Here is a 21,844-nt window from a genome sequence, read left to right on the forward strand (position 1 = left end):
AAAAATAGAGTTCTTTTTTTTTTTTTTAAGAAAATAGTCATTGAAATCACAGGTGGTTACGTCACATGTGGTTTGGTCTCATGTCCCTGGGATTTCTTCCCATGTAAAAAGGCTTCTTTTTTTTTTTTTTCTTGAAATCGCATATGACCTAGTGCCACCTGTCATTTCCTTGTGATGTACATGTGATTTCCTATGGTCGATTTTGTTGTGTTTTTATGTACCGTTGTTTTCTCTTTCCTCTGATGTACTTATAAAGTCTTCAGACGAATATTGATTTTGAGCCATTAAAAAGGGTTGAGAGAATTTATTGAAGTTGAAATAGTGAAAATAAGGTTATTCCAGATTTTGAGGTTTATATAGTGTCGGCCCATGAGCCGAAAATGAGCCTAATTCATAGCCCAATATAACAAGATAGCAGTTTAGTAGGTTTCTTGACATTAGTTATGTTAAAGAGTGAAGGATGGCTATATAATGACACTTCAATGAACCACTACTTGACTAGATTAAGGATGACAAAGCAAAAGATGGAGGTACTAAAAGTGAATACTTTAAGGATGATGATATGGAGTTATTCTTGTTTGATGACTTCTTAGCTGATAACGAAGAGGATGATGAGGTTGTTGAATTGAAGAATCGTGCTCATCCCATTTTTAGTAATATAAGTTTTATTTCAAGATCACATATAGCAGATGATAATGATAAAGGAGATGATGACAACACTAAAGCCCTAGTTTATCAATATTGTGATTAAAATCATAAATATGATACATGCAGTACCCATCATTGGTATGAGATTTTTTAACCCTAAAGAACATAAGTTATTGTTAAGCAATTATATGGTTAGATATAACCTAGGTATGAAAAATATGATTCAACTAGATTATTAATTAGGTTATGATAGGACCTTCGGTTTCAGGTCAATTTTCACATATTCATGTATATGAAATTAAACAAATATTCGTTACATTTTGAAAATCCAAAATGAGTTACAAAAAATGAAATTTGAAGTTGTAAATAAATTCAACATCAGTTTTAGTGTTGGGCAATGTAGAAATACAAAGAAATATAAATTAAATTATACTGAATTCACATTATGAAAAATTAAGGAGTTATGGTGAGGATATTTGAAGGTCTAATCTAGGTTTAACGGTTTCAATAAATGTAGATATTGTGTTTGATTTAGGGATGAGATTCAAAACCGGAAAACCGAACCGGAATCGGACCGGAACCGGAACCGTTAGAACCGGAATATCTAAAACCGGTTCCAGTTCCGGGTTTAAAAATTGGCTTTATCCGGATTCCGGGTAATCCGGGTTAGGGTCCATCGGGTCCGGGTAAACCGCGTCTAAAAACCGGAACCGGTGTTTGGAACCGGAACCACTTTTAGGGCCGGAACCGGTTTTTGTGAAACGTTTAAAAGATACATATCTCATTCGTTTCAACTGCGATTGACATGCGGTTTTTTTCAACATGTAGTTTAGAGTTTGTATATGATTTTAGACTATAAATTTGTCATTTTTAGTTTTATATTCATTGACTTACAGTCCCCCAAAGTCCAGATATCAAAGTTGGAAGTTGGAAGTTTTTTTTGGTTTTTTTGTATTCGGTGAAAGTTTTAAACATGCATATCTAATTCATTTGAAGTCGGATTGACATGTGGTTTTTTCCAACTTGTATTTTACAGTTTGTACATGAGTTTAGACTGTAATTTTGTCATTTTTGGTTTAATATTTAATGATTTACAGTCTTCAAAAGTTGGGATATCAAAACTGAAAATTTTCAACTTTTTAGCTATTTGTTTTTGTACTTTGTATTCTGTGAAAATGTTAACACATGCATATCTCATTCGTTTAAAGTCGGATTGCCATACGGTTTTTTCCAGAGTGTATTTTAGAGTTTGGACATGATTTTAGACTATAATTTTGTTAGTTTTGGTTTCATATTCAATTAATTACAGTCACCCAAAGTCGAGATATCAATATGAAAATTTTCAAAGTTCAACCCACTAAGTAGTAAGTAATTACCAAAAAATTCCAGTTTTTCCGTTTTCCGGTTCTAGACCCACTTTACCCGGTACCGTACCCGGAACCGAACCGGAACCGGTTCCTACATACCTGTCCGGTTTCCGGTTCTTCAAAATCTCATTAACCGATTCCGGGTTTTCCAGGTCGGGGTCCATCCGGTCCGGGTTTGGACCCACTTTCATCCCTAGTTTGATTAGTTATTTTTAAAAGATATATGTTTGTCGGGAGGGTGTAAATGATGATTGATTGAAGGATTTAGAAGAGTTATTGGTATTAATGGCTATTTTTAAAGGCATTTGCAAAGGTAAGCTATTGTCGGCCATTGGAAAGGACTCTAACAACTAACAACCGGGTGTACCCTCTTGTTTGTGATGTAGAAGCGGTTGAAAATAAGTAAAATTGAAAGTGGTCTTTAGACCTCCTACTTGAAGATGGAAAATAAAAAAGGGACTAACCCTAATTTCATACCAGCACAAGGTGGTGTTGGGCTTATTTTGAAAATAATGGGTGTTGTGATGCCATTTCAGAATCTTTCAATGCAACAATTCTAGATGCCATCAAGAAATCCATTTGAACATTGTTCATAAACCAAGTGGTTAAGGGTGTTTAGTTTCGATAGATGCAACTAGAGCGTTTCATTATTGGTCGAAACAACCACGATCATATGTTTTTTCATGAGACATGTGTTGAGGGAGACGAGATCACAAGAACATTGTCATGTTTAAAATACTAAAATGTTCTCACGTGCAAGGCATGCAAAGGGGCATAACTTTGGTTAAGACAATGGACCAAACCCGTTACAAAAAAATTTAAATAGAGATCATATATGAAATAAAGAGTAAATTACACGAATGGTCCCTATGGTTTGGGGTAATTTGCATGTTTAGTCCCTAACTTAACTTTTTAACTCAGAAGGTCCTTATTATTTGCTTTTGTTACACGTTTGGTCCCTATTGTTTTTTTTGTTACGCTCTTGGTCCTTATCTTACCTAAAAAAACTATTATTTAAATAGGGAAAAACGAAAGGGTAGGTAAGGTAAGGTGAAAGGGTGAGGTTAGGGGTGTGTTTATTTAAATAAATTAAGAAAATCAAAGGAAAAATAATCTTTTTAGGTAAGACAGGGACCAAATGCGGAACAAAAACAAATAATAGGGACCTTCCGAGTTAAAAAAATAAGTTAAGGACCAAACACGTAAATTACCCTAAACCATAGGGACCATTTGTGTAATTTACTCTGAAATAAATAAATGTCATGGACTAAACCTGATACTTTGACAAACCAAAGAGAGAAACCTGTAATGTTAATAATAGGCACACCAAAATTTTTAAGTGCAGCAAACAAGATCGCAGTATCTTCCCCAATCTGGTTGCAATAAACAGGATCGCTGTATCTTCACCAATCATATTGGGTCGATTGCGATTCATCGTAAAGAATCTCGAATTGGTCTCATTTTCGGATTCATCCTGTTTATAAGCCAGTGTGAGATTAGATTCAGATCCCATTGCCAAACCCAGCCCTAATTTTCCTCATTTCGCAAGATTCTCTCCGATCTTTTCATAACCTCCGAAAGTTTTTAACCTCAGTTGACTCCCAACCCTAATCTTTTTGATTATTCCATAGCTTTAATCGTTGATTTCAAGATACGTTAATGCTGATATTCAGCCGTTGATTACTCTTACACCCACTTGGTAATTTTCTATCCTTTTCTTTTTATATGCTTTTAAATTCCTTTAATGGACGCCCATACTCTCATGTTTTGACCATCGTCATGTCCGTTTTTTCTCCAATGTTAGGTAACTCTTTCAAATTTCAAAGATTTAATATCCATTTGTTGACTTCTTATTGCTATTTCAGATCTGATTCTTTGAGGTTTGGAATAACCGATTAGTTGCTCCTTCTCTTTCTGTTCATCCAATATTCTTCAAAGGTACGCTTTCGATCCCTAAGCACAAGTCTTTTGATTCTTTTCGCTAAATCGTTCAATTACTTTATCATCTGTTTCGAGTTGTCTCCTTCAGTATATGTTCACAGACAACGACCTGTAATTAAATCGATGACTGAATTTACGTATCAGATCCAAATCCAATCCTTAATCTCGATGCAAAATTCAATTTTGACCATGAAAAGTCAACTACTTTTCTTAAATTCAAAATCAAATCATATATTTCTTGTATAAACTTGCAGATGACAGACGTAGCGAAGGATTTAACAGCAGGAACAATAGGAGGGGCATCACAGTTGATAGTGGGACACCCATTTGACACCATCAAGGTCAAACTCCAAAGTCAACCGGTCCCACCACCCGGTCAACGCCCTAAATATTCAGGCGCCATAGATGCTGTTAAACAAACAGTAGCAGCAGAGGGACCACGAGGCCTATACAAAGGCATGGGTGCCCCTCTTGCTACTGTTGCTGCATTAAATGCAGTTTTGTTCACGGTTAGGGGTCAAATGGAAGCCCTTTTGCGGTCTGAACCCGGGGCACCCCTAACCGTGAACCAGCAGGTGGTGGCTGGAGCCGGGGCTGGAGTTGCAGTCGCCGTTCTAGCCACCCCTACTGAGCTAATCAAGTGCAGGTTAGTCCTTTTTACAAGAACTAACAATGTACATTGATTATTAATTACTTTATTATAAAAAGAATTGAAAATAGGAATCTATTTTCACAGACTGCAGGCCCAAGGTGCAGCAGTCACCGGACCAGGGGCGGCAGTAACTGCCGCCATAAAATACAGCGGCCCAATGGATGTAGCAAAGCAAGTTTTAAGATCCGAAGGCGGCATAAAAGGTCTTTTCAAAGGTTTAATCCCGACAATGGGGCGGGAAGTCCCGGGAAATGCCGCCATGTTTGGTGTCTACGAAGCCCTAAAACAATACTTCGCCGGAGGAACCGACACCTCCGGCCTTGACCGTGGTTCACTGATAGTCGCCGGAGGTTTGGCCGGAGGTGCATTTTGGGTTTCGGTTTACCCTACGGATGTGATCAAGAGTGCAATACAAATTGATGATTATAGAAACCCTAAATATTCGGGTTCGATTGATGCTTTTAAGAAGATTGTTAAAGCGGAAGGAGTTGGAGGTTTGTATAAAGGGTTTGGACCCGCGATGGCTAGAAGTGTACCCGCTAATGCCGCTTGTTTTTTGGCGTATGAGGGTGTGAGATCGAGTTTGGGTTGATTTTTAAAGGTTTAAGAATATTGTTTTAATAAAAGGGTTTACAATTTTTTTTATAGTTTTGATCATGAAAGAGTAGTTTTGTTTATTTGATTGTAAGGTTGCCCTTTAACATTTGGTTGATGAAAGGAATCATGAAGGATTTTGGGATAGTTTGTTTTTGTTGGTTTGTGTTTATTATAGTTGAAATTAAACTAATTATTGGAATGTGTAGTTATAAAGTGGTGGTTATTTGTTAAAATTGATATTGATTATGATTATATTTTTCATGATTAAAACATGTATCAATGTTTATATTTCTCAAATTAGAAATCCCCATGCTTGTGGTTATAGCCATTTCAGTTTCTAGTTTGATTCTAAGATAATTGAAAGCATCTACATTCTACATATTATCTATGTATAATATAAAATAAAGAAAACTATAAAAATGGTTCTTGAAGTCCGACTTGCAAAGATAGTAATTTTTGTATAGTTTTAGTTGTGGATTGAATATCTAAAAGAGTAAATTACACAAATCGTCCCTCGTGCAGGTGCCAAAATGCATGTTCAGTCCCTATTTTTGAAACTAACTCGGACCGTCTATTGTTTGTTTAAAACTTGCAGACTTCATCCCTTAAGACATAAAAAGACTATTTTACCCTTAATAATTTTTTTCTAATTTTCTCTTATTTATTCATTTATTTTTAAATTCAAAATGGAAAAAGAAAAAAAAAATATACTCTCCTCAAAAGTCAAACCCACCCCTCCCCCTTCCGTTTCTGTTTCCCTTGTTTCCTTTCTTCCCCAGCCCTCTTGAAAGAAAAATGGTGGACCTGAATCTCTTGATCCTCTCTCTGCTCCAGTGTGCTCACACACCGATCATCTCTTTCGTCTCTCACTACTTCTCCGACTCAAGTACGTCGCTCTGTCACTCTCGTCTCCAACATGTTGGCGAACCTAGACAGAAAGAAGAACAAATTGACAGACTTGGACGGAAATGGGATAATGATAAATCACTCCACTTGCACACCTCCGGTCAGCAGCCACCAGCCACCTCCATCTGCTACTATAAACCTGAAATCCCAGATGTAAAAATCCCAATCGCCAGAAAAACGATTTTCTGACATCATCTCTCTTGCTCTTTCTTTCTGAAAATCGAGTTTTAGATCTTAGTTCTCACCGATTTTCTTCTTCAGAGCTCCAGATGAAAGATTTCCACGATATCAGTTGATTTTCTGAAAGATGCAAGGGGTTATGTTTTGATTTCTGATAGGGGATTCGATTTCTGTTTCTCTGTTCGAAATAAGCCACAACAATAAACCTAGATTCAAACTCTGATAGAGGGGCTGTGTTTTTTCTTATTAGAATCGAGCAAATTGATTTTGGGTTTTGGATTTAGCGAAACTGATTTTTCCCCAACTCTCTATGCTCTCCGATTAGAAACACACGGTAAAGGGATTATAGGTTTCATATTTTTAATTGACCACCGCAGTGTGAGTATTTTAGGTTTTCTAAAAGATTCATCACCATTTTTGATTTCTGGAGCTATTTGGATTTCATGTAGATTTTCATTTTGAGTTTGATTTGTGAAATGATTTTGAGTTTTCTAGAATCATTTGGGTTATAGGTTTCAGATTTTGATTTTTTTATTTGCGATTTCTAGAACCAAAGAAGTGCAAATCAGGTGGCCGGAGAAGATGATCGGAGTATTGAGCATGATCGGAGTTAAGCGGAGAAGAACATATTGGGAAAGATGGAGATAAGGGGTGGGTGTGAACATTTCTGGTGGTTTAAAGGTAGATGGACCCACAATTTTAATTCAAATGTAGTATTCTAAAAATTAAAATTAATCAAAAATGTTAAAAATAAATAAAAAATAAAATTGAAAAGGGTATTGTAGTCATTTCATGTCTCGCAAGGGATTAAGCGTGTTAGTTTAAACTAACTGAGAGATGCGACGTGCAACTTTTAACCAAACGAGGAACAGTCCGAGTTAATTTTTAGAAATAGGGACCGAACGTGCATTTTGGCACCTGCACAAGAGACGATTCGTATAATTTACTCTATCTAAAATTAACATCCGATTGGTTTTGGTCTTTAAGCGTGTTAAAATAATCATTTTTCATTTTGATTTTATATTTTTATTAATTGTTAACTAATTATTATTTTAAATTTTTTATTAAACATAAAACGAAAATCACATACTCATGTAACCCCATCATTCTCCTTTGTCATCATCGTGAACCCTTAATCTTTCTCTCTCCTTGTGCATATATATCTTCCAGCCCTAGCACCACCGACCACTTGCGCGCCCATCGTCAATGATCGCTGACTGCTCTGCAACCGTCACTCAACCTGTGTTTATGTCGATCAAAATCTTTGTTGAAGCCACCGAAGGAGTTGGGGGAGGTGATGTAGGGACCATTTTGGCAATTTTATCTAAAATTAACAGAAAATAAATAATAAAATGTAAAAAAAAAAATCATTTTTCAAACTTAAATATAAATTTTCGATAAAACGAAAATGCAAACTATAAGTATCATTTACAATATTATTATATATATATTAAAACAAAAGCTTTAGGAATAATACACTTTTTGTGTTTCATATTTTTTCCACAAGAATTTTTTATTTCACATTTTTATTACAAGACTTTTCTATTTCATATTTTGGCCACAAGTATACACATCTCTACTTTCTAAAATGTTACTTTCACTACAGTCAAATTTGGACAACATTTTCCACCCTTTTACTTTTCGTACATTGTTTTGTAAGAATTTACATTCAACACAACATTGTGTTAAAAAGAACACCACCCCCCTCTAGGAGTGGTGGAGAGAAAAGGAACATTGATGTTGATGTGATCAGCATGGGCACCATACATTCTAGCCTAATACCCAATAACCTCCATATATTGGAAAACTCAAGTGTTATGGGGTGATGGTGTGATAAGTATTTTGTAGGATAAATGGTCTATTGATAAACTTTAATGACTTTTTATTAGATTGCAAAATTGTTCCTTGTCTTTAGCAAAAAAATTGTCCTTTGTTACAAAATTGTTATGGATGGAAAATATGGTAAGGTTTATAGGCGACGCCCTAAAAAAGATCAGGCAATGGATGAGGAGTAAAATCAATTCCTTTTTTATGCATGATGTAACTTAGGAGTATTTTGAAGTATTTTTATTATAAATATTTTCCATTGTGGTAGGAGATTTGTTTTCCTTTTTTAAAGTATTTGTTCTCCCTATTTAAAGGGTAGTTTATTATGAAATAAAGCAGGCTTTAATCCGAAAAGAAACCCTAGTTCTGTATTCAGTAAATCACATAGCTTGGTCTCCCCTGTAGGGAGGCTAGGCTACTCCAGCATTCACGGCACCTGTGAATTCAAGCACTGGTCCAATCACGAGATCCAAGTCCCGGGACGTAACAAATTTGGTATCAGAGCCGCTCGTGATGACGACCCCAACGGAGGAACTTATGAAGAAACTCGAAGCTTTCATGCTCCAACAAACCCAAAGCACAAGTGAACTAAAGGCAGCGGTGGAAGCCTTGCAAGCCAAGCAAACGACACTGGAGGAAGGCTTATCTACATGAAGCCATAACAAACCCAATAACAAAGGGGGCTCGGAAGCTAGTGTGGAGGAAGAGATAGGGTTGGAATCATTTGATGACCCACCCGAGCAAAGTCAAGGAAGAGGCAAAGGGACAGGATTCGGCTTCGCCAGTGCTCCAGACGGTAAGGGACAAACAGCCACCACAGTGGTGGGACGGGGAAAAGGTCCTGCTGGGGGACAACCAGTCGGACCAGGTCAGTTCATCGGGAAGGCTAATGATTCTTGGCATACCGGACAACCACAACCGTTTAAGCATAGTTGGGACTACCACAGAACAGAGGGATCTAACCGCCAGGAACGACTATATAAAGAGTGGGAAGATTATGAGGACACAGGGTTCCGCGGTAGCCGAGTACCAAGATTCGCAAAGATGGAATTCCCTACGTATGACGGAAAAGGCGACCCGGTAGAATGGTTACAGAAGTGTGAAGATTTTTTCGAAGAACAACAAACTCCGACAGATGCATGGGTTCGACAGGCCACCTTCTCACTACAGGGACGAGCCAGTGTATGGTATCACAATCTTAGAAGAATGAAGGATCGCTTGAACTGGGGCGAATTCTCGGAAGAATGTAAAATCAGATTTGGGCCACCAATGAGCATGAACCCGCTAGGAGAGTTGACTCATTTGCGACAGCTTGGATCAGTGGAGGATTATTGTGCAGGGTTCGAAACATTACTAGGTCGAACAAAGGGGGTCACGCCAGAACAAACTATATGGCACTTTTGTGCGGGCTTAGTCAACGCAATCAGGTATGAGGTGGAGTACGTAAAACCAAACACACTGTATTTAGCCATGAACTTGGCAAGGCAAATCGAACTCAAAAGGACAAAAGAATGGCAAATTAGAAGTTCTGGAACACAACCATCATTGGGAAGCCGACCCTCAGCTGGGAGCAAAAACCGAGAGACAACAGGGGCTGCCACAATGAAACCTAGAAACCCGACTTGGAAACGACTCACAACATCGGAGATGGCAGAACGGCGAGCAAAAGGGCTTTGCTTCAATTGTGACGAGATGTTCTCGGTGGGACATGAATGCTCAAAATTATTCTGTATTATGATGGCTGATGATGATGAAGTAATAGAAGAGACACCAGAAATCTCACTGAATGCCATCCGAGGAGAAAAAAACGATAAAACCTTCCAAGTTCGGGCAGTCATTGGATCTGGTATCGCCTGGGTATTACTCGATAGTGGTAGCACCCATAATTTTATTGCAAACAGGGCTGCCAACCAACTCCAGATTCAGTTGCATCATCGACCGGGCTTACACGTCGCACTACCTGATGGTGGGAAGATGGCGAGTAGTGGAATAAGTCGAAACCTAGAAATGACAGTACAAGGGTATGAGTTTTCAGCCGATTTTTTTGCCATTCCATTAGAAGGATTTGATCTTGTTTTAGGCATTCATTGGCTAAAACGGCTAGGGCGCATTTTGTGGGACTTCACGGTCAGGGAAATGGAGTTCACTATCGAAGGCAGAATAATCAAATGGCACGGGGAGTCACCAGAGACAGCCATGTTATCCAACCTTAATGGGTCAGATAATATAGAGTCAAAATTCGACAACTTGCTGGAATCCTTTGCTGATATTTTTGAAAAACCCCAAGGTCTCCCTCCTTCTCGCGCGTGTGATCACCATATCAGACTTCACACCGGCACAGAACCGGTGGCGGTCCGACCTTACCGCTACCCCCATCTTCTTAAGGATGAAATTGAAAAACAATGTGCGGAAATGTTACAAAATGGGACAATCCGGCCCAGTCAATCTCCTTTTTCTTCACCGGTACTTTTGGTGAAAAAACATGACGACTCGTGGAGATTCTGTGTGGATTATCGGGAATTAAACGCCAAAACCATCAAGGATAAGTTTCCCATTCCAATAGTGGAAGAACTTCTGGACGAATTACACAGAGCGACCTTATTTTCAAAGCTAGATCTAGCTTCTGGTTACCACCAGATCCGCATGGCGCCTACTGATGTCGAGAAAACGGCTTTTTGTACTCATCATGGGCACTTCGAATTTCTCGTCATGCGGTTTGGACTATCAAACGCACCATCAACTTTCCAGAGCTTATGAATGATGTTTTCCGTCAACAGCTCCGTAAGTATGTTCTGGTATTTTTTGATGATATTTTAATTTACAGTCGAACGGAGGCAGAGCACTTCATCCACTTGCAAACGGTCTTTGGATTGCTACGTGCACATCGTCTGTTTCTAAAGAAATCCAAGTGTTCCTTCAGGCGCAAGGAGGTGACATACTTGGGTCATATTGTCCACCAGACAGGTGTATCAGTCGACCAAAGCAAGATTTCAGCAATTCGGGAATGGCCCAAACCCTACAACATTCGAACCTTGAGAGGGTTCCTCGGGCTTGCCGGTTATTACAGAAAATTCATTAAAGATTACGGGATCATTGCTGCACCCTTGACCGGTATGCTGAGGCGAAACGGTTTTACATGGAGTGAAGAATCGGAGAGTGCATTCACGAAGTTAAAACAAGCATTATCAGAATCCCCGGTTTTAGCATTACCAGATTTCTCAACTATTTTTGTCGTTGAATGTGATGCATCAGGTAGTGGCATTGGTGCAGTCCTCCAACAGAATAATCACCCAATTGCTTTCTTTAGCCGGAAACTTGCGGATCGTCACCATAAACTACCAGCGTACGAGAGAGAATTAATTGGGTTGGCAAAGGCGGTGGCGTATTGGAGACCTTACTTGTGGGGTCGTCACTTCCTGATCAAAACCGACCACTACAGCTTAAAGTTTTTATTAGAACAACGACTCACCACCTCCCCCCAACAACATTGGGTCAGCAAACTTCTCGGGTTTGACTTTGAAGTAGAATATCGTGCAGGGCCCCTTAATCGGGTAGCCGACGCCTTGTCACGACGAGAAGAAGACACCGCGGCGAGTACAATGTGTGCCCTATCCGAAGTCCGAACAGAGATTTTTTCTGCACTGCGACACGAGATAAACACTAATGCTGAGCTTACAGATCTTCGCGAAAGAATTAGGGCGGGAACCAAGGATGCTAGGTGGGGGGTACAAAATGAGCTAATTCTGTATGATGGGCGTGCGTATTTGCAACCAACCTCTCCGTTGGTTGATGTGGTGCTCTCGGGCATTCATGATTCAGCACATGAAGGAAACCAGAAGACAATTGAGCGGGTTCGACGTGATTTCTATTGGAAAGGATGGAAGAAAACAATTCAAGATTACATCCGCAATTGTGTCGTGTGCCAACGTAATAAGTGGGAAACACTGCAACCTGCAGGTCTCTTGCAACCGTTACCAATTCCAACCGCAATTTGGGCAGATATCTCAATGGACTTTGTCGAAGCCCTTCCGAAGGTTTCTGGAAAATCGGTTCTCCTAGTTGTCGTGGACCGATTCTCAAAATACGCCCATTTCATACCACTTGGACACCCATACACCGCAGAATCAGTGGCACGAGTATTTTTTTCAGAAATTTTCCGACTGCACGGACTTCCCGAGACCATCGTATCTGATAAAAAAGGAATGGTCGTCCCTCGGACTTTTTTTCAGAAACTGTTCCTTGTCTTTAGCAAAAAAATTGTCCTTTGTTACAAAATAAATTCAACTAAAGTAAAATTATTTATGGTTTAGTCTATAGAAAAGTTAAAATTATTGTTTTACCATTTTAACTTTTTAATACTATTTAAATAATAAAAAAGGAATGGTCGACCCTCGGACCCTCACTCACACATATACAACCAAAAAATAATGGTTTTCTTTCGGTATCACCCTAAATCATAAGAACCCTTGACAAGAAGTCAAAAACCACTACCACCTGCCGCTTTCAATGGTTGCAACTCGAGCCAACAAAAGTTTTTTTTCTTTTTTTTTTTGAAACGATAAACGGATTAAATGGAAGTCTACTTACAATATTTCTACGAGCACCCCAAGTTCGAGCTCCTTTACAAAGTAAACCCAGTCCTCATAAGGATTTCAACTAAAAGTACAATATCCTCCTTTTTTCCCACAGTTTAATACGATCAAATTAGGGGATGAATGGTGTGCCCTAACCAGCTCTGTGGATGTCGAAGAGTCGTCCGCCTCTCTAATAGAAAAGGCACTGTCTGACATACTATAAAAACATTAGACCACTCGATATGGGGTTGTTATTGTTGGTGTGGCACGGCCTCAATGACGTTATAATGTCTTGAACCCCCTCTCCCCCCCCCCCCCCCCCCCAACTCTGCGTTAAGGGATCTTTGTGGATATAGTAACAACTGACAACACGTCATTCGTCATTTTCAATGTTTTTGATCAAAATCAACCGTTTATGAACAGTCAAAAAGAAATAAATAAATAAAATTACTTATTACCTTTTCACATATAAATACCCATATATACACAAAAATTATTACACCATTCTTCTATTTCTTATTCTATTTACATAAAAATGAACCACACTTTCTTTTAACTAAGCTATGGAGCAAAACCCGAACACCCCTCCACCAAATCCACCAAATGCTCCAAAAGATGAATGAGAATATCAAGAAGAAATGACTATCGTAGCGTTTTTATGTTTTAAAATTAGGACTATCGTATTTTTTGGCGTTCACTGTTATATTTTTTTTTTGTTTTCTGTAATGTTATTTTTAGTATTTTAATGTTATGTTTAATTTAGGGTTTAATTAAATAGCATGTCTTATTAATTTATATTTTTTATAAATATTATAACATAAATAAAAAAATTAAAATAACAAAATAAAAAAGTAAATTGAAAAAAATAAAAAAATAATAATGACATGGAAATTAGTGGGTGTTATAACATATTTTTCATTTCCTCTATAACACGATATATGACATGACATGTGAGGTGATAACTTTTAGGTATGATAATACCTTTTTAACATGTTACCCACACCCACTAGCCTAAACCTAAAACCAAAAATACTTATGCAGCCTACCCCAAACTTCACCTCTATCAGAATAAACATGCAACCAACTATATATTCTAAACAAACATTCAAAGTTTATAAACAGAAGAAAAAAAAGCAACAAAAAAACACTTAGAAAAGACTATTTTACAGCCAGTGTACCTTAAGTTAAGTTGCTGTAACGATGAATCCATACACAGTTAGCATCTTATCATCCATCTTTATCTAATCCCTCCATCTGGGACTTTGAATTGAGAAAAAACCTGGAGATGGAAACCCCATGCCGGGAGAAGGTGGAGGTGGTGGTCCAGGGCCTAACACTCCTGGTTGAGTCATGGGTGAGAATGAAAAATTCGGTGTTAATGGTGGAGGATGCTGATAACCAGGAGAAAGTAAAGGGTATGGTGATCGAGGAGACAATAAGTTTAAGTAACCAGATGGAGATGGAAGAAGAAACTGAGAAGTTGGTGATGGTAAAAGTGGTGGAGGACCGTTCATGTTCATTCTCGGTGACGGAAGAGGTGGAGGTCCGTTCATCCGGGGAGATGGAAGAGGAGGACCTCCATTGTTCATCCGAGGAGATGGAAGTGGATACGGAAGCAATCCCGGTTGCTGATGTTGACCTTGAGGATTTTGTTGGTATTGAGGATGAGGGGGTTGTTGTTGTTGTTGTTGTTGATGATGTTGTTGATGTTGTTGATTTCCTTGACCTTGACCTTGAGTTGAATCTATGATGGAATGCTGAAGGTAACGCATATAAGCAGAGATAGGAGACTCGGCTGTGTTTGGCCACCCTGTATGATCACCGGAAGCCATGGGTGGTGGTTGTGGCATACCTGGTGGTGGTCGTTGTTGACCATGGTGGGCAGGTCTAGCATAATTACCGTTATAAGGAGGCGCGCCAAGCACTGCACCATTTGGTGGACGAAGCGGAGGCATCTGGGAGCGAGACATCTGTTCTTGTCCCATATGATGAATGGGAATGGGCATTCTAGGGCGGTTTACATTAAGCGGAGCTAATGGTGATGGCCGGATTCTTTGCAACCGCATGCTAGGTGGTTTAGGTGAGTTCTGCGGAGGTCTCGGAAGTGGCTCCTGGGAATTCCGGGAAGGTGAACCGGTGAGCTGCTGAACAATACTCTGAAAATCGTTCTTGTTGATGTTGTATACTTGAGGTTGAGGTTGTTGTCTCGCCGGATTCGCGAAACTTGGTTGGTGTAATGGACTTTTCCTGATCGCTTTCCCAATTTTGTTAACACCTAAATGCTCATTGTTCCGATTCCTCGAATAATCAGAATTATCCATTTTGATCCAATTTTCAAACACAAAAAAACCCTAAGAATCTCAGGCGATTTCAATTCCACACGTAATTCCCAATTTTTCAACTTGACAACTTCAAAAATAAATCAAAGCGAGGAAATGAAATGAACACACCTTTGGATCAAATCGACTTCAACACCAAACAAAATCCTTTGTTATACAGAAACCCTATGCGCTTAATTAGGGTTCCACGAGCACTTTGACTGTAGTTGCATAAGAGAAATAGAGAATTATCAATTGTGACTTGACTTCCGATGGCGAAGAAGGATTGCGTAAGATTTGAATCGGTCTCCGATTATTATTTTCTTTAAAAGCAATCGAGTAGTTGAAAATTTAGGATTGTAAAAGAAATTTTGGAGAGAGAAGAAAAACCCTAAAGCGTAAAGGAACGTCTGAATTGGGAATTTGGGAGTCAATGGATGGATTAAAAGGGGGATTAGGTTTCAGGGGCGATAGCCATTGGGCAAGTTGGGCCCTTTGTCGCCATGTGTGACACTCTGCTCATGTAATCACTGTGTGTGTAAAGAGGGACAAATTCTGTTTTTAGAATTTCACAAAATTGAAATAGATGATATAATATTATTTGGATAATATAAACAAAAAATATCAGTTATTTTAACTGCAATTTACAGAAAAATACACTTTGCTATATAATATATCATTTTTATTTTTCTAGAAAATGAAATATAATATTTTTTACCTATTGATTTAAAAAAAAAATCCTATTAATTAGTTTAAATGATATAACAATTATGACCCACAACAAAGGTGTTACATGTCATTTGTTATCAAGATGTAAAACTAGATAGAAATATAATATGGTTTTTTTTATCAAAATTTGTCTTCTAATATGTTATAAGAGGTCAAATTTATGTCAAATCATGAGCCATAACGTATTTAATTATTGCATCATTTAAATGGAATCGAGAAATAAGTTCTTACCATAAATTTGTGAAAAAAAAATCAATAGGTAACAAATAATGTGTGTTTTTATGGATTCTACCTTTGTTTAAAAATGTTAAGTTAAAGGATTTGATTTGACTTTTTTTTTTTTTTTTTTGTCATTTATAAGTAATTCGATTGAATAATAAAAACACATTTTGTATTTTCATCAAATAATAACATACAACCTAATATTGAGGTTGCCGGTCACGTGAGTTTATTATCAATATTATGTTTGATGTAGACATCAAACAAGCAATCTAATTATAATATGATGCACGAAAACATTGCCAAAATGGTGTGAATTGTGCTCCTAGTTTTTTATTAATTTTATAAGTTTGTGTCCTGGATTTATTTTTTAATCCTCCATTACATATGCTTGAATTAGTCAAAAACACCAAATCACTTTAGGATTTTTTTTTCATTGGTAATTGGAGGATGTTCAACGAGGATGGTGGAAGGGATATTGGGATGTGTGTTTCATGAAGAATATTTTGAGAGCTTATTTTATAATGTTTAATTGTAAGTGGAAAATAATACGTGAAGTTAAGTTTATATGGAGTGTTATGATATAAATAAAAGTAGGGAAGGGTAGAGGCTCCAAATAAAATGGCAAGGTGCACTAATAGGTCAAAGTTTAGAGAATTGAATAAACAATATATAACGATGATAAGAGTTCGAAATTTCATATTTAAGGGATGTTTGTTTTCTTAATAGGTCAAATATTTATGGTTTTTTAATACTATCTATAGATAATGTTCGAATTTTTAACCAATTTTTGAAGAAGGAAGAATGTATTATAAGCCTAGAATTGATTAGTGAGTATATACCAAGAATACATGTCCCTTAAAACTATTTATTGAAATGTTTTAAAAGTGTTACTTATATCGTTATAATTATATAACTTGCATGTTACGTAGCCTTATGGCATATGTGTGTAAAAAAAGTAAAACGCAAGAGATTCCCAACTTAAACAATTTATTCACTATAAACGAGTTCGATTATACATCAACATACAAAAGAAAACTTCACTACATAACTCTCAAACTCATATGAACACAAGAAACAGAAGAATGAACTTCACAAAAAAAAAATCCTTAAATCTGTACAAACCCTAATTACAAACGAGAGAGTTCTATCATAATGATGACACGAGTGAGTTACACAAATGAGCTCCAAATACACAATAAATATTACTGGGTAAACGAATCAACAGAAGCTCCATGGGGCAACCTAAGACCTGCGTTAAAACCCGACAAACCTGCATTAGTTACACAATATACCCGGCAAAAAATAGAAACATACAAAACTTACCAAAAATAAATTAATGTTAAGTTTGACCATAAGAAAGTATGAATTATTTCAACCCCCCCCCCCAACACACACACAAACTGAACATTAACTCCGACAAAAATAACTTTATTCTTTAAACGCATCAACTAAACCAAGTCGACCATAAATATACTCATGTTGAGCACTTCCAAGTGCTTTGGTCAGAATGTCAACATTTTGTCTTAAGGATTCAATTTTATTTACTTTTAAAACACCATTTTCAATTTTTTTCCCGAACAAAATAAAGGTCAATTTCAAAATGTTTGGTTTTTACGTGAAACACAGGATTTAATGTCAACTTAATGGATGACTCATTATCACATAAAATATTCACATGAGTTAAATTTTTTATGTCCAAATCAAATAACAACTTCAGAATCTAGATCACTTCACAAGCCACAAATTCTAAAGCTCTATACTCTGATTAGTGGAAGAACGAGAAACAACACTTTGTTTCTTGCTTTTCCAAGACACAAGAGAACCACCAAAATCAACAAGATATCCAGTTACAAATCTTCGACTGGAGAGGCATTTAGCCCAATCAGCATCCACAATACCAATAAGATCAAGATAACGATTCTTTGTTATGTGAGCACCCTTACATGGACTATCTTTTAGATAGCTCAAAAGTCTAAATGCAATTTTCAAATGTGACTTGTATGGTTTATGCATATACTGACTTAAAATTTGAATAACATATGGAATATTTGGACGAGTAATACTCAAATAAATCAATTTTCCTATTAATTTGCGAAACTCAGTTATATTCACCACATAATCATAATTGTCTAAATCACATTCTCTCTTAATAACCAAATTAGCTTCAAAGGGAGTTTTAACATGTTTACAATCAAGCATTCCAAATTCATGCAACAACCTACACAATACTTTCTTTGATTAAGATAAATTTCTTTATTAGTCTTAATAACTTCAATTCCCAAAAAAAAATATTTTAGTTCTCTTAAATCCTTAATCAAAAACTATGATTTCAAAAAATTCTTAACATTTTTCAATTCCACATTCCAATTTCCATTAATAATGATGTCCACAATATAAACTAACAAAACCACAACAGTAATTTCAGAATTCCTGACAAACAATGAATAATCATTAATACTTTTCTTAAACCCAAAAGTTGAAAGATAATAACACAACTTTTCACTCCACTTCCTGAGAGCTTGTTTAAGTCCATAAAGAGATTTTATTAGCTTATAAACTCTGATATCACCCTTAGAATGATATCATTCAGGAAGTTGCATATAAACACTTTTAGACAGATCATCATATAAAAAGCATTATTTATGTCAAGCTAATACAAAGGCCAAGAAAGATGAATAACTAAGGATAAAACTATTCTAACAATGACAATCTTAGCCACATGAGAAACTGTCCCCTCATAATCTATTCCTTCCCTTTGACTGTATCCTTTTACTACTAACCTAGATTTATACATTTCTATTTCACCATTAGACTTATATTTGATTTTATAAATCTAATGACATCCTATAGCCTTTCTTCCTTTAAGAAGATCAGTGACTTCCCAAGTATTATTCCTATAAAGGGCCTCTGTTTCCTCATTCATTGATTTTATCCAGTTTGGATCTAAAGCAGCCTCACTAGAAGTTTTGGGTCTAATGATTTTATTAAGATTAGAAACAAAACATAGATTTTCATTATTAAGAACATAATAGTTAAAAGTGATGGGTTTTGGTCATAAGACATCCTATGTGCTCATACAAACCCTAATGCTTGGATCTAGGTTTCTCTATTGTACATGCTTTGAATCCAAGACTATAAACCCTAATTCTAGCATATGGAAATCAAAATTCACATGTAAATAGGTTTAAGAACATACCTTGATTGTTATATAGCAATAACAATCCAATTCCTCCTTGAATTGACCTTGGAAAGCTGAGAGTCACAAGTGTCACTCCTCTAATGGCTTACAAACACCATAAGCAAGTGGAGAAGGTATAAAGAGAGAGGAAGGAGGTTAGAATTCGTCCTTAGGACCTCTTGGGAAGGGTTAGTAAATCATGACGAATATCATTGTTACTCTTATGGTGGACTTTGATCAACACGCAACTTTGTGTATTCGATCTCCTAGTCCTTAACTTGACACTTTGTCAATGAATTAGTCTAATTTCCAAATACGAAATTTCTCATTCATCGTGCATCCACGTTGCATGATTCCAAGTTTCTGTCCAATTGAAACTTGGGCGATGAGAAACTCTCCCTATTTGGTAAATTCTCGACTTTCCATAATATAATAAGAACCAAATCCATTTGTTGTAGAAGTATGCAAACACCAATTTTCATAACTATTTCATTGCAAGAAATAAACAAATAAATAAATAAGTCAAACGAAAATTTATTTTATTTATAAAAGCAGCGGAAAACATTTGTCCTTATAATGCAAAATCCATTGAAAACTATGTATTTCAAAAGAAAATTTTTCTAACAACTCTATCATAACTATCTAAGATCAAAATCTAATCTTCAAGTCCATGCGATCAAGATCCATTCCTTGTGATTAGATTCATATTGCTCTTTCACCAAGCTTCCTTTCTTTTCACCGATCCTGTAAAACATTCAAATGCAATCTTATTACATTATGTATTAAGAATTAATGAATAGGAACTTAATGGAGTTAGATAGTGGATTTTACCTGAAGCGCAGCCATACTCTTTGACTCTCCCATCTTCTGGACTCTTCAGGCTCTTTGGGCAGACTTGTATCCAACGCCCTTTCTTTTGGCAGTAAACGCAGGTCGGTTCTCCTAGAACGTCCTCGAAAGCATGGTCGGTTGATTTTTCCAACAAATACGCTCCATTGCTTCGCCAAATCATTTCTGATTCAGCAGCAATGAGCATGTAAGTTAGGTCAATGAGGTTGTCGTCATGATTCATCATATAATACTTTCTTTTGAACTCATTATATGATTCGGGAAGTGACTGCAAAACCCAATTCACAGCCAACTCATCTGGGAATGACACACCTAACATTATCAACCTATCAATGTGTGATTTCATTCCTAGAACGTGGGCACACACGGGTTTACCATCTTCATGTTTCATTTCCAATAGGGCTTTAGTGATATTGAACCTTTCAATTCTTCGATCTTGTGGGTTAGGGAGAACAATAGGAGGAGGAGGAGGAAGTGAAGCATGATTTCTTGTTCCTCGATTGAATCGTGGAATACCATCTTCATGTGGAATGCTTGTTCCACGAGATTTGGGAAGACCATAGTTGTCGAACTTTGACATCTACAAAACGGGAGAAAACAAATTCAAGTTAGTTGATTGATTGAGTCCTTAGTAGATCACCCAAATGAAATTCCAAGGCTAGGACCCAACACAATACGCTACAACCTAGAAAAGGGATGCCGTAATCTAGTTGCAGAATATTTGAAGGTAAGTGAATGACGATTCACTAATTTCCACCATGAAAAACGAAAAAGAAATTTAAGTTTTAAATCTATGAAAACTCCTAGATCCTTTGAGATACATTGAACTTTCAATGGCATGTTTATATCTCGATATGCCCCTCTTGTTTGTGACTGGGATGCCGAGGATCACAAAGCGGGTGTGAATAACCATGCAAACTACATGGTGCCCTCACATGTTACAGTCACCTATTCGATGTGCCGGTAAACCACACACGCTCCACCGAACTATGACAAACATTGAGTCACCCTTTGCTACCTTTGCTTAGACCTATTTAGTGTGCCGGTTAACCACACACGCTCCACTAACGTCTTCGCAAGGGCACAAAGTGTAATTTCATGGAATTGCATCAATTCATTTTTGCCTAAGTAACTAAGATTGGGAATTTTATGAAAACATTTAGTTACTTTAGTAATTCATTATACTTATAATGGAAGGTTTCGTCCTATCCTACCCGTTCGGCTAACGACCCTCCACTAGTCAAGAGTGCGGTGGGTAAGAGTGGATACACATTCAATCGCCATTTTATAGGCAATTTCCTTAAACACCCCTTATAGACTAGCTTCGTGAATGAGGCCTACTAACAGTAAGACTGACTTTTACTCGTACATATATATAATGTTAGACTTTTAATGTTATATATATAGTATAGGGTGTATTTTATACTTTTAAAATATTAGGTGGTCTAATTTAACAATTATACTGTTAATTCAATTAAATTGTAAACCTAAACTTTTATGGATTTATTAAATCTCTATTAATTATACACCTTAATTAATTAATAAACCATAAGGGTGTGATTTGAACTTTTTCAAAACTATACTAGTTTTAGAATTTAACATTCCTAATTAAACTTTTAATCAACTTTTAAATTCCAAAACTTGAGGGCAAGTTTTGAAACATTTCAACACATTAGGGTGTAGAATTTAAATATACATCAAAATTAAACAATTAATCAAAATTTAAATTCCAAAACTTGAGGGCAAATTTTGAAACCTTTTTTAAAACATTAGGGTTTTAACTATTTAAATTTCAAAACAAAACTTTTGGGTTCAAATTTAAACTATAAAACCTAAAGGGCAAAATATGAAACTTT

The 21,844-nt window shown here is 36.7% G+C and overlaps 2 protein-coding genes across 3 annotated transcripts; one reads left to right on the top strand and one right to left on the bottom strand.

Moving 5' to 3' along the window:
* Positions 1-3,306: 3,306 nt before the first annotated feature.
* LOC111918099 (mitochondrial carnitine/acylcarnitine carrier-like protein) lies at positions 3,307-5,349 on the top strand. Of its 2 annotated transcripts, none has more exons than XM_023913758.2 (4): positions 3,307-3,714; positions 3,881-3,953; positions 4,211-4,602; positions 4,693-5,349. In XM_023913758.2, exons 3-4 carry the CDS (start codon positions 4,211-4,213, stop codon positions 5,198-5,200), a joined length of 900 nt encoding a protein of 299 aa, XP_023769526.1. In that variant the 5' UTR covers positions 3,307-3,714; positions 3,881-3,953; the 3' UTR covers positions 5,201-5,349. The 2 variants fall into 2 exon arrangements, with proteins under 2 accessions (XP_023769526.1, XP_023769527.1); XM_023913759.3 differs by lacking the exon at positions 3,307-3,714 and adding an exon at positions 3,749-3,819.
* Positions 5,350-7,280: 1,931 nt separating this feature from the next.
* Positions 7,281-15,454, bottom strand: LOC111918098 (protein HAIKU1). Its single transcript, XM_042895894.2, has 2 exons — positions 13,871-15,454; positions 7,281-7,615 (listed from the first exon to the last, which is right to left on the bottom strand). Exon 1 carries the CDS (start codon positions 15,011-15,013, stop codon positions 13,934-13,936), a length of 1,080 nt encoding a protein of 359 aa, XP_042751828.1. The 5' UTR covers positions 15,014-15,454; the 3' UTR covers positions 7,281-7,615; positions 13,871-13,933.
* Positions 15,455-21,844: the final 6,390 nt, after the last annotated feature.

Source organism: Lactuca sativa, chromosome 6, assembly GCF_002870075.4.
Source record: "Lactuca sativa cultivar Salinas chromosome 6, Lsat_Salinas_v11, whole genome shotgun sequence".
In the NCBI taxonomy this organism is placed as follows: domain Eukaryota; kingdom Viridiplantae; phylum Streptophyta; class Magnoliopsida; order Asterales; family Asteraceae; genus Lactuca; species Lactuca sativa.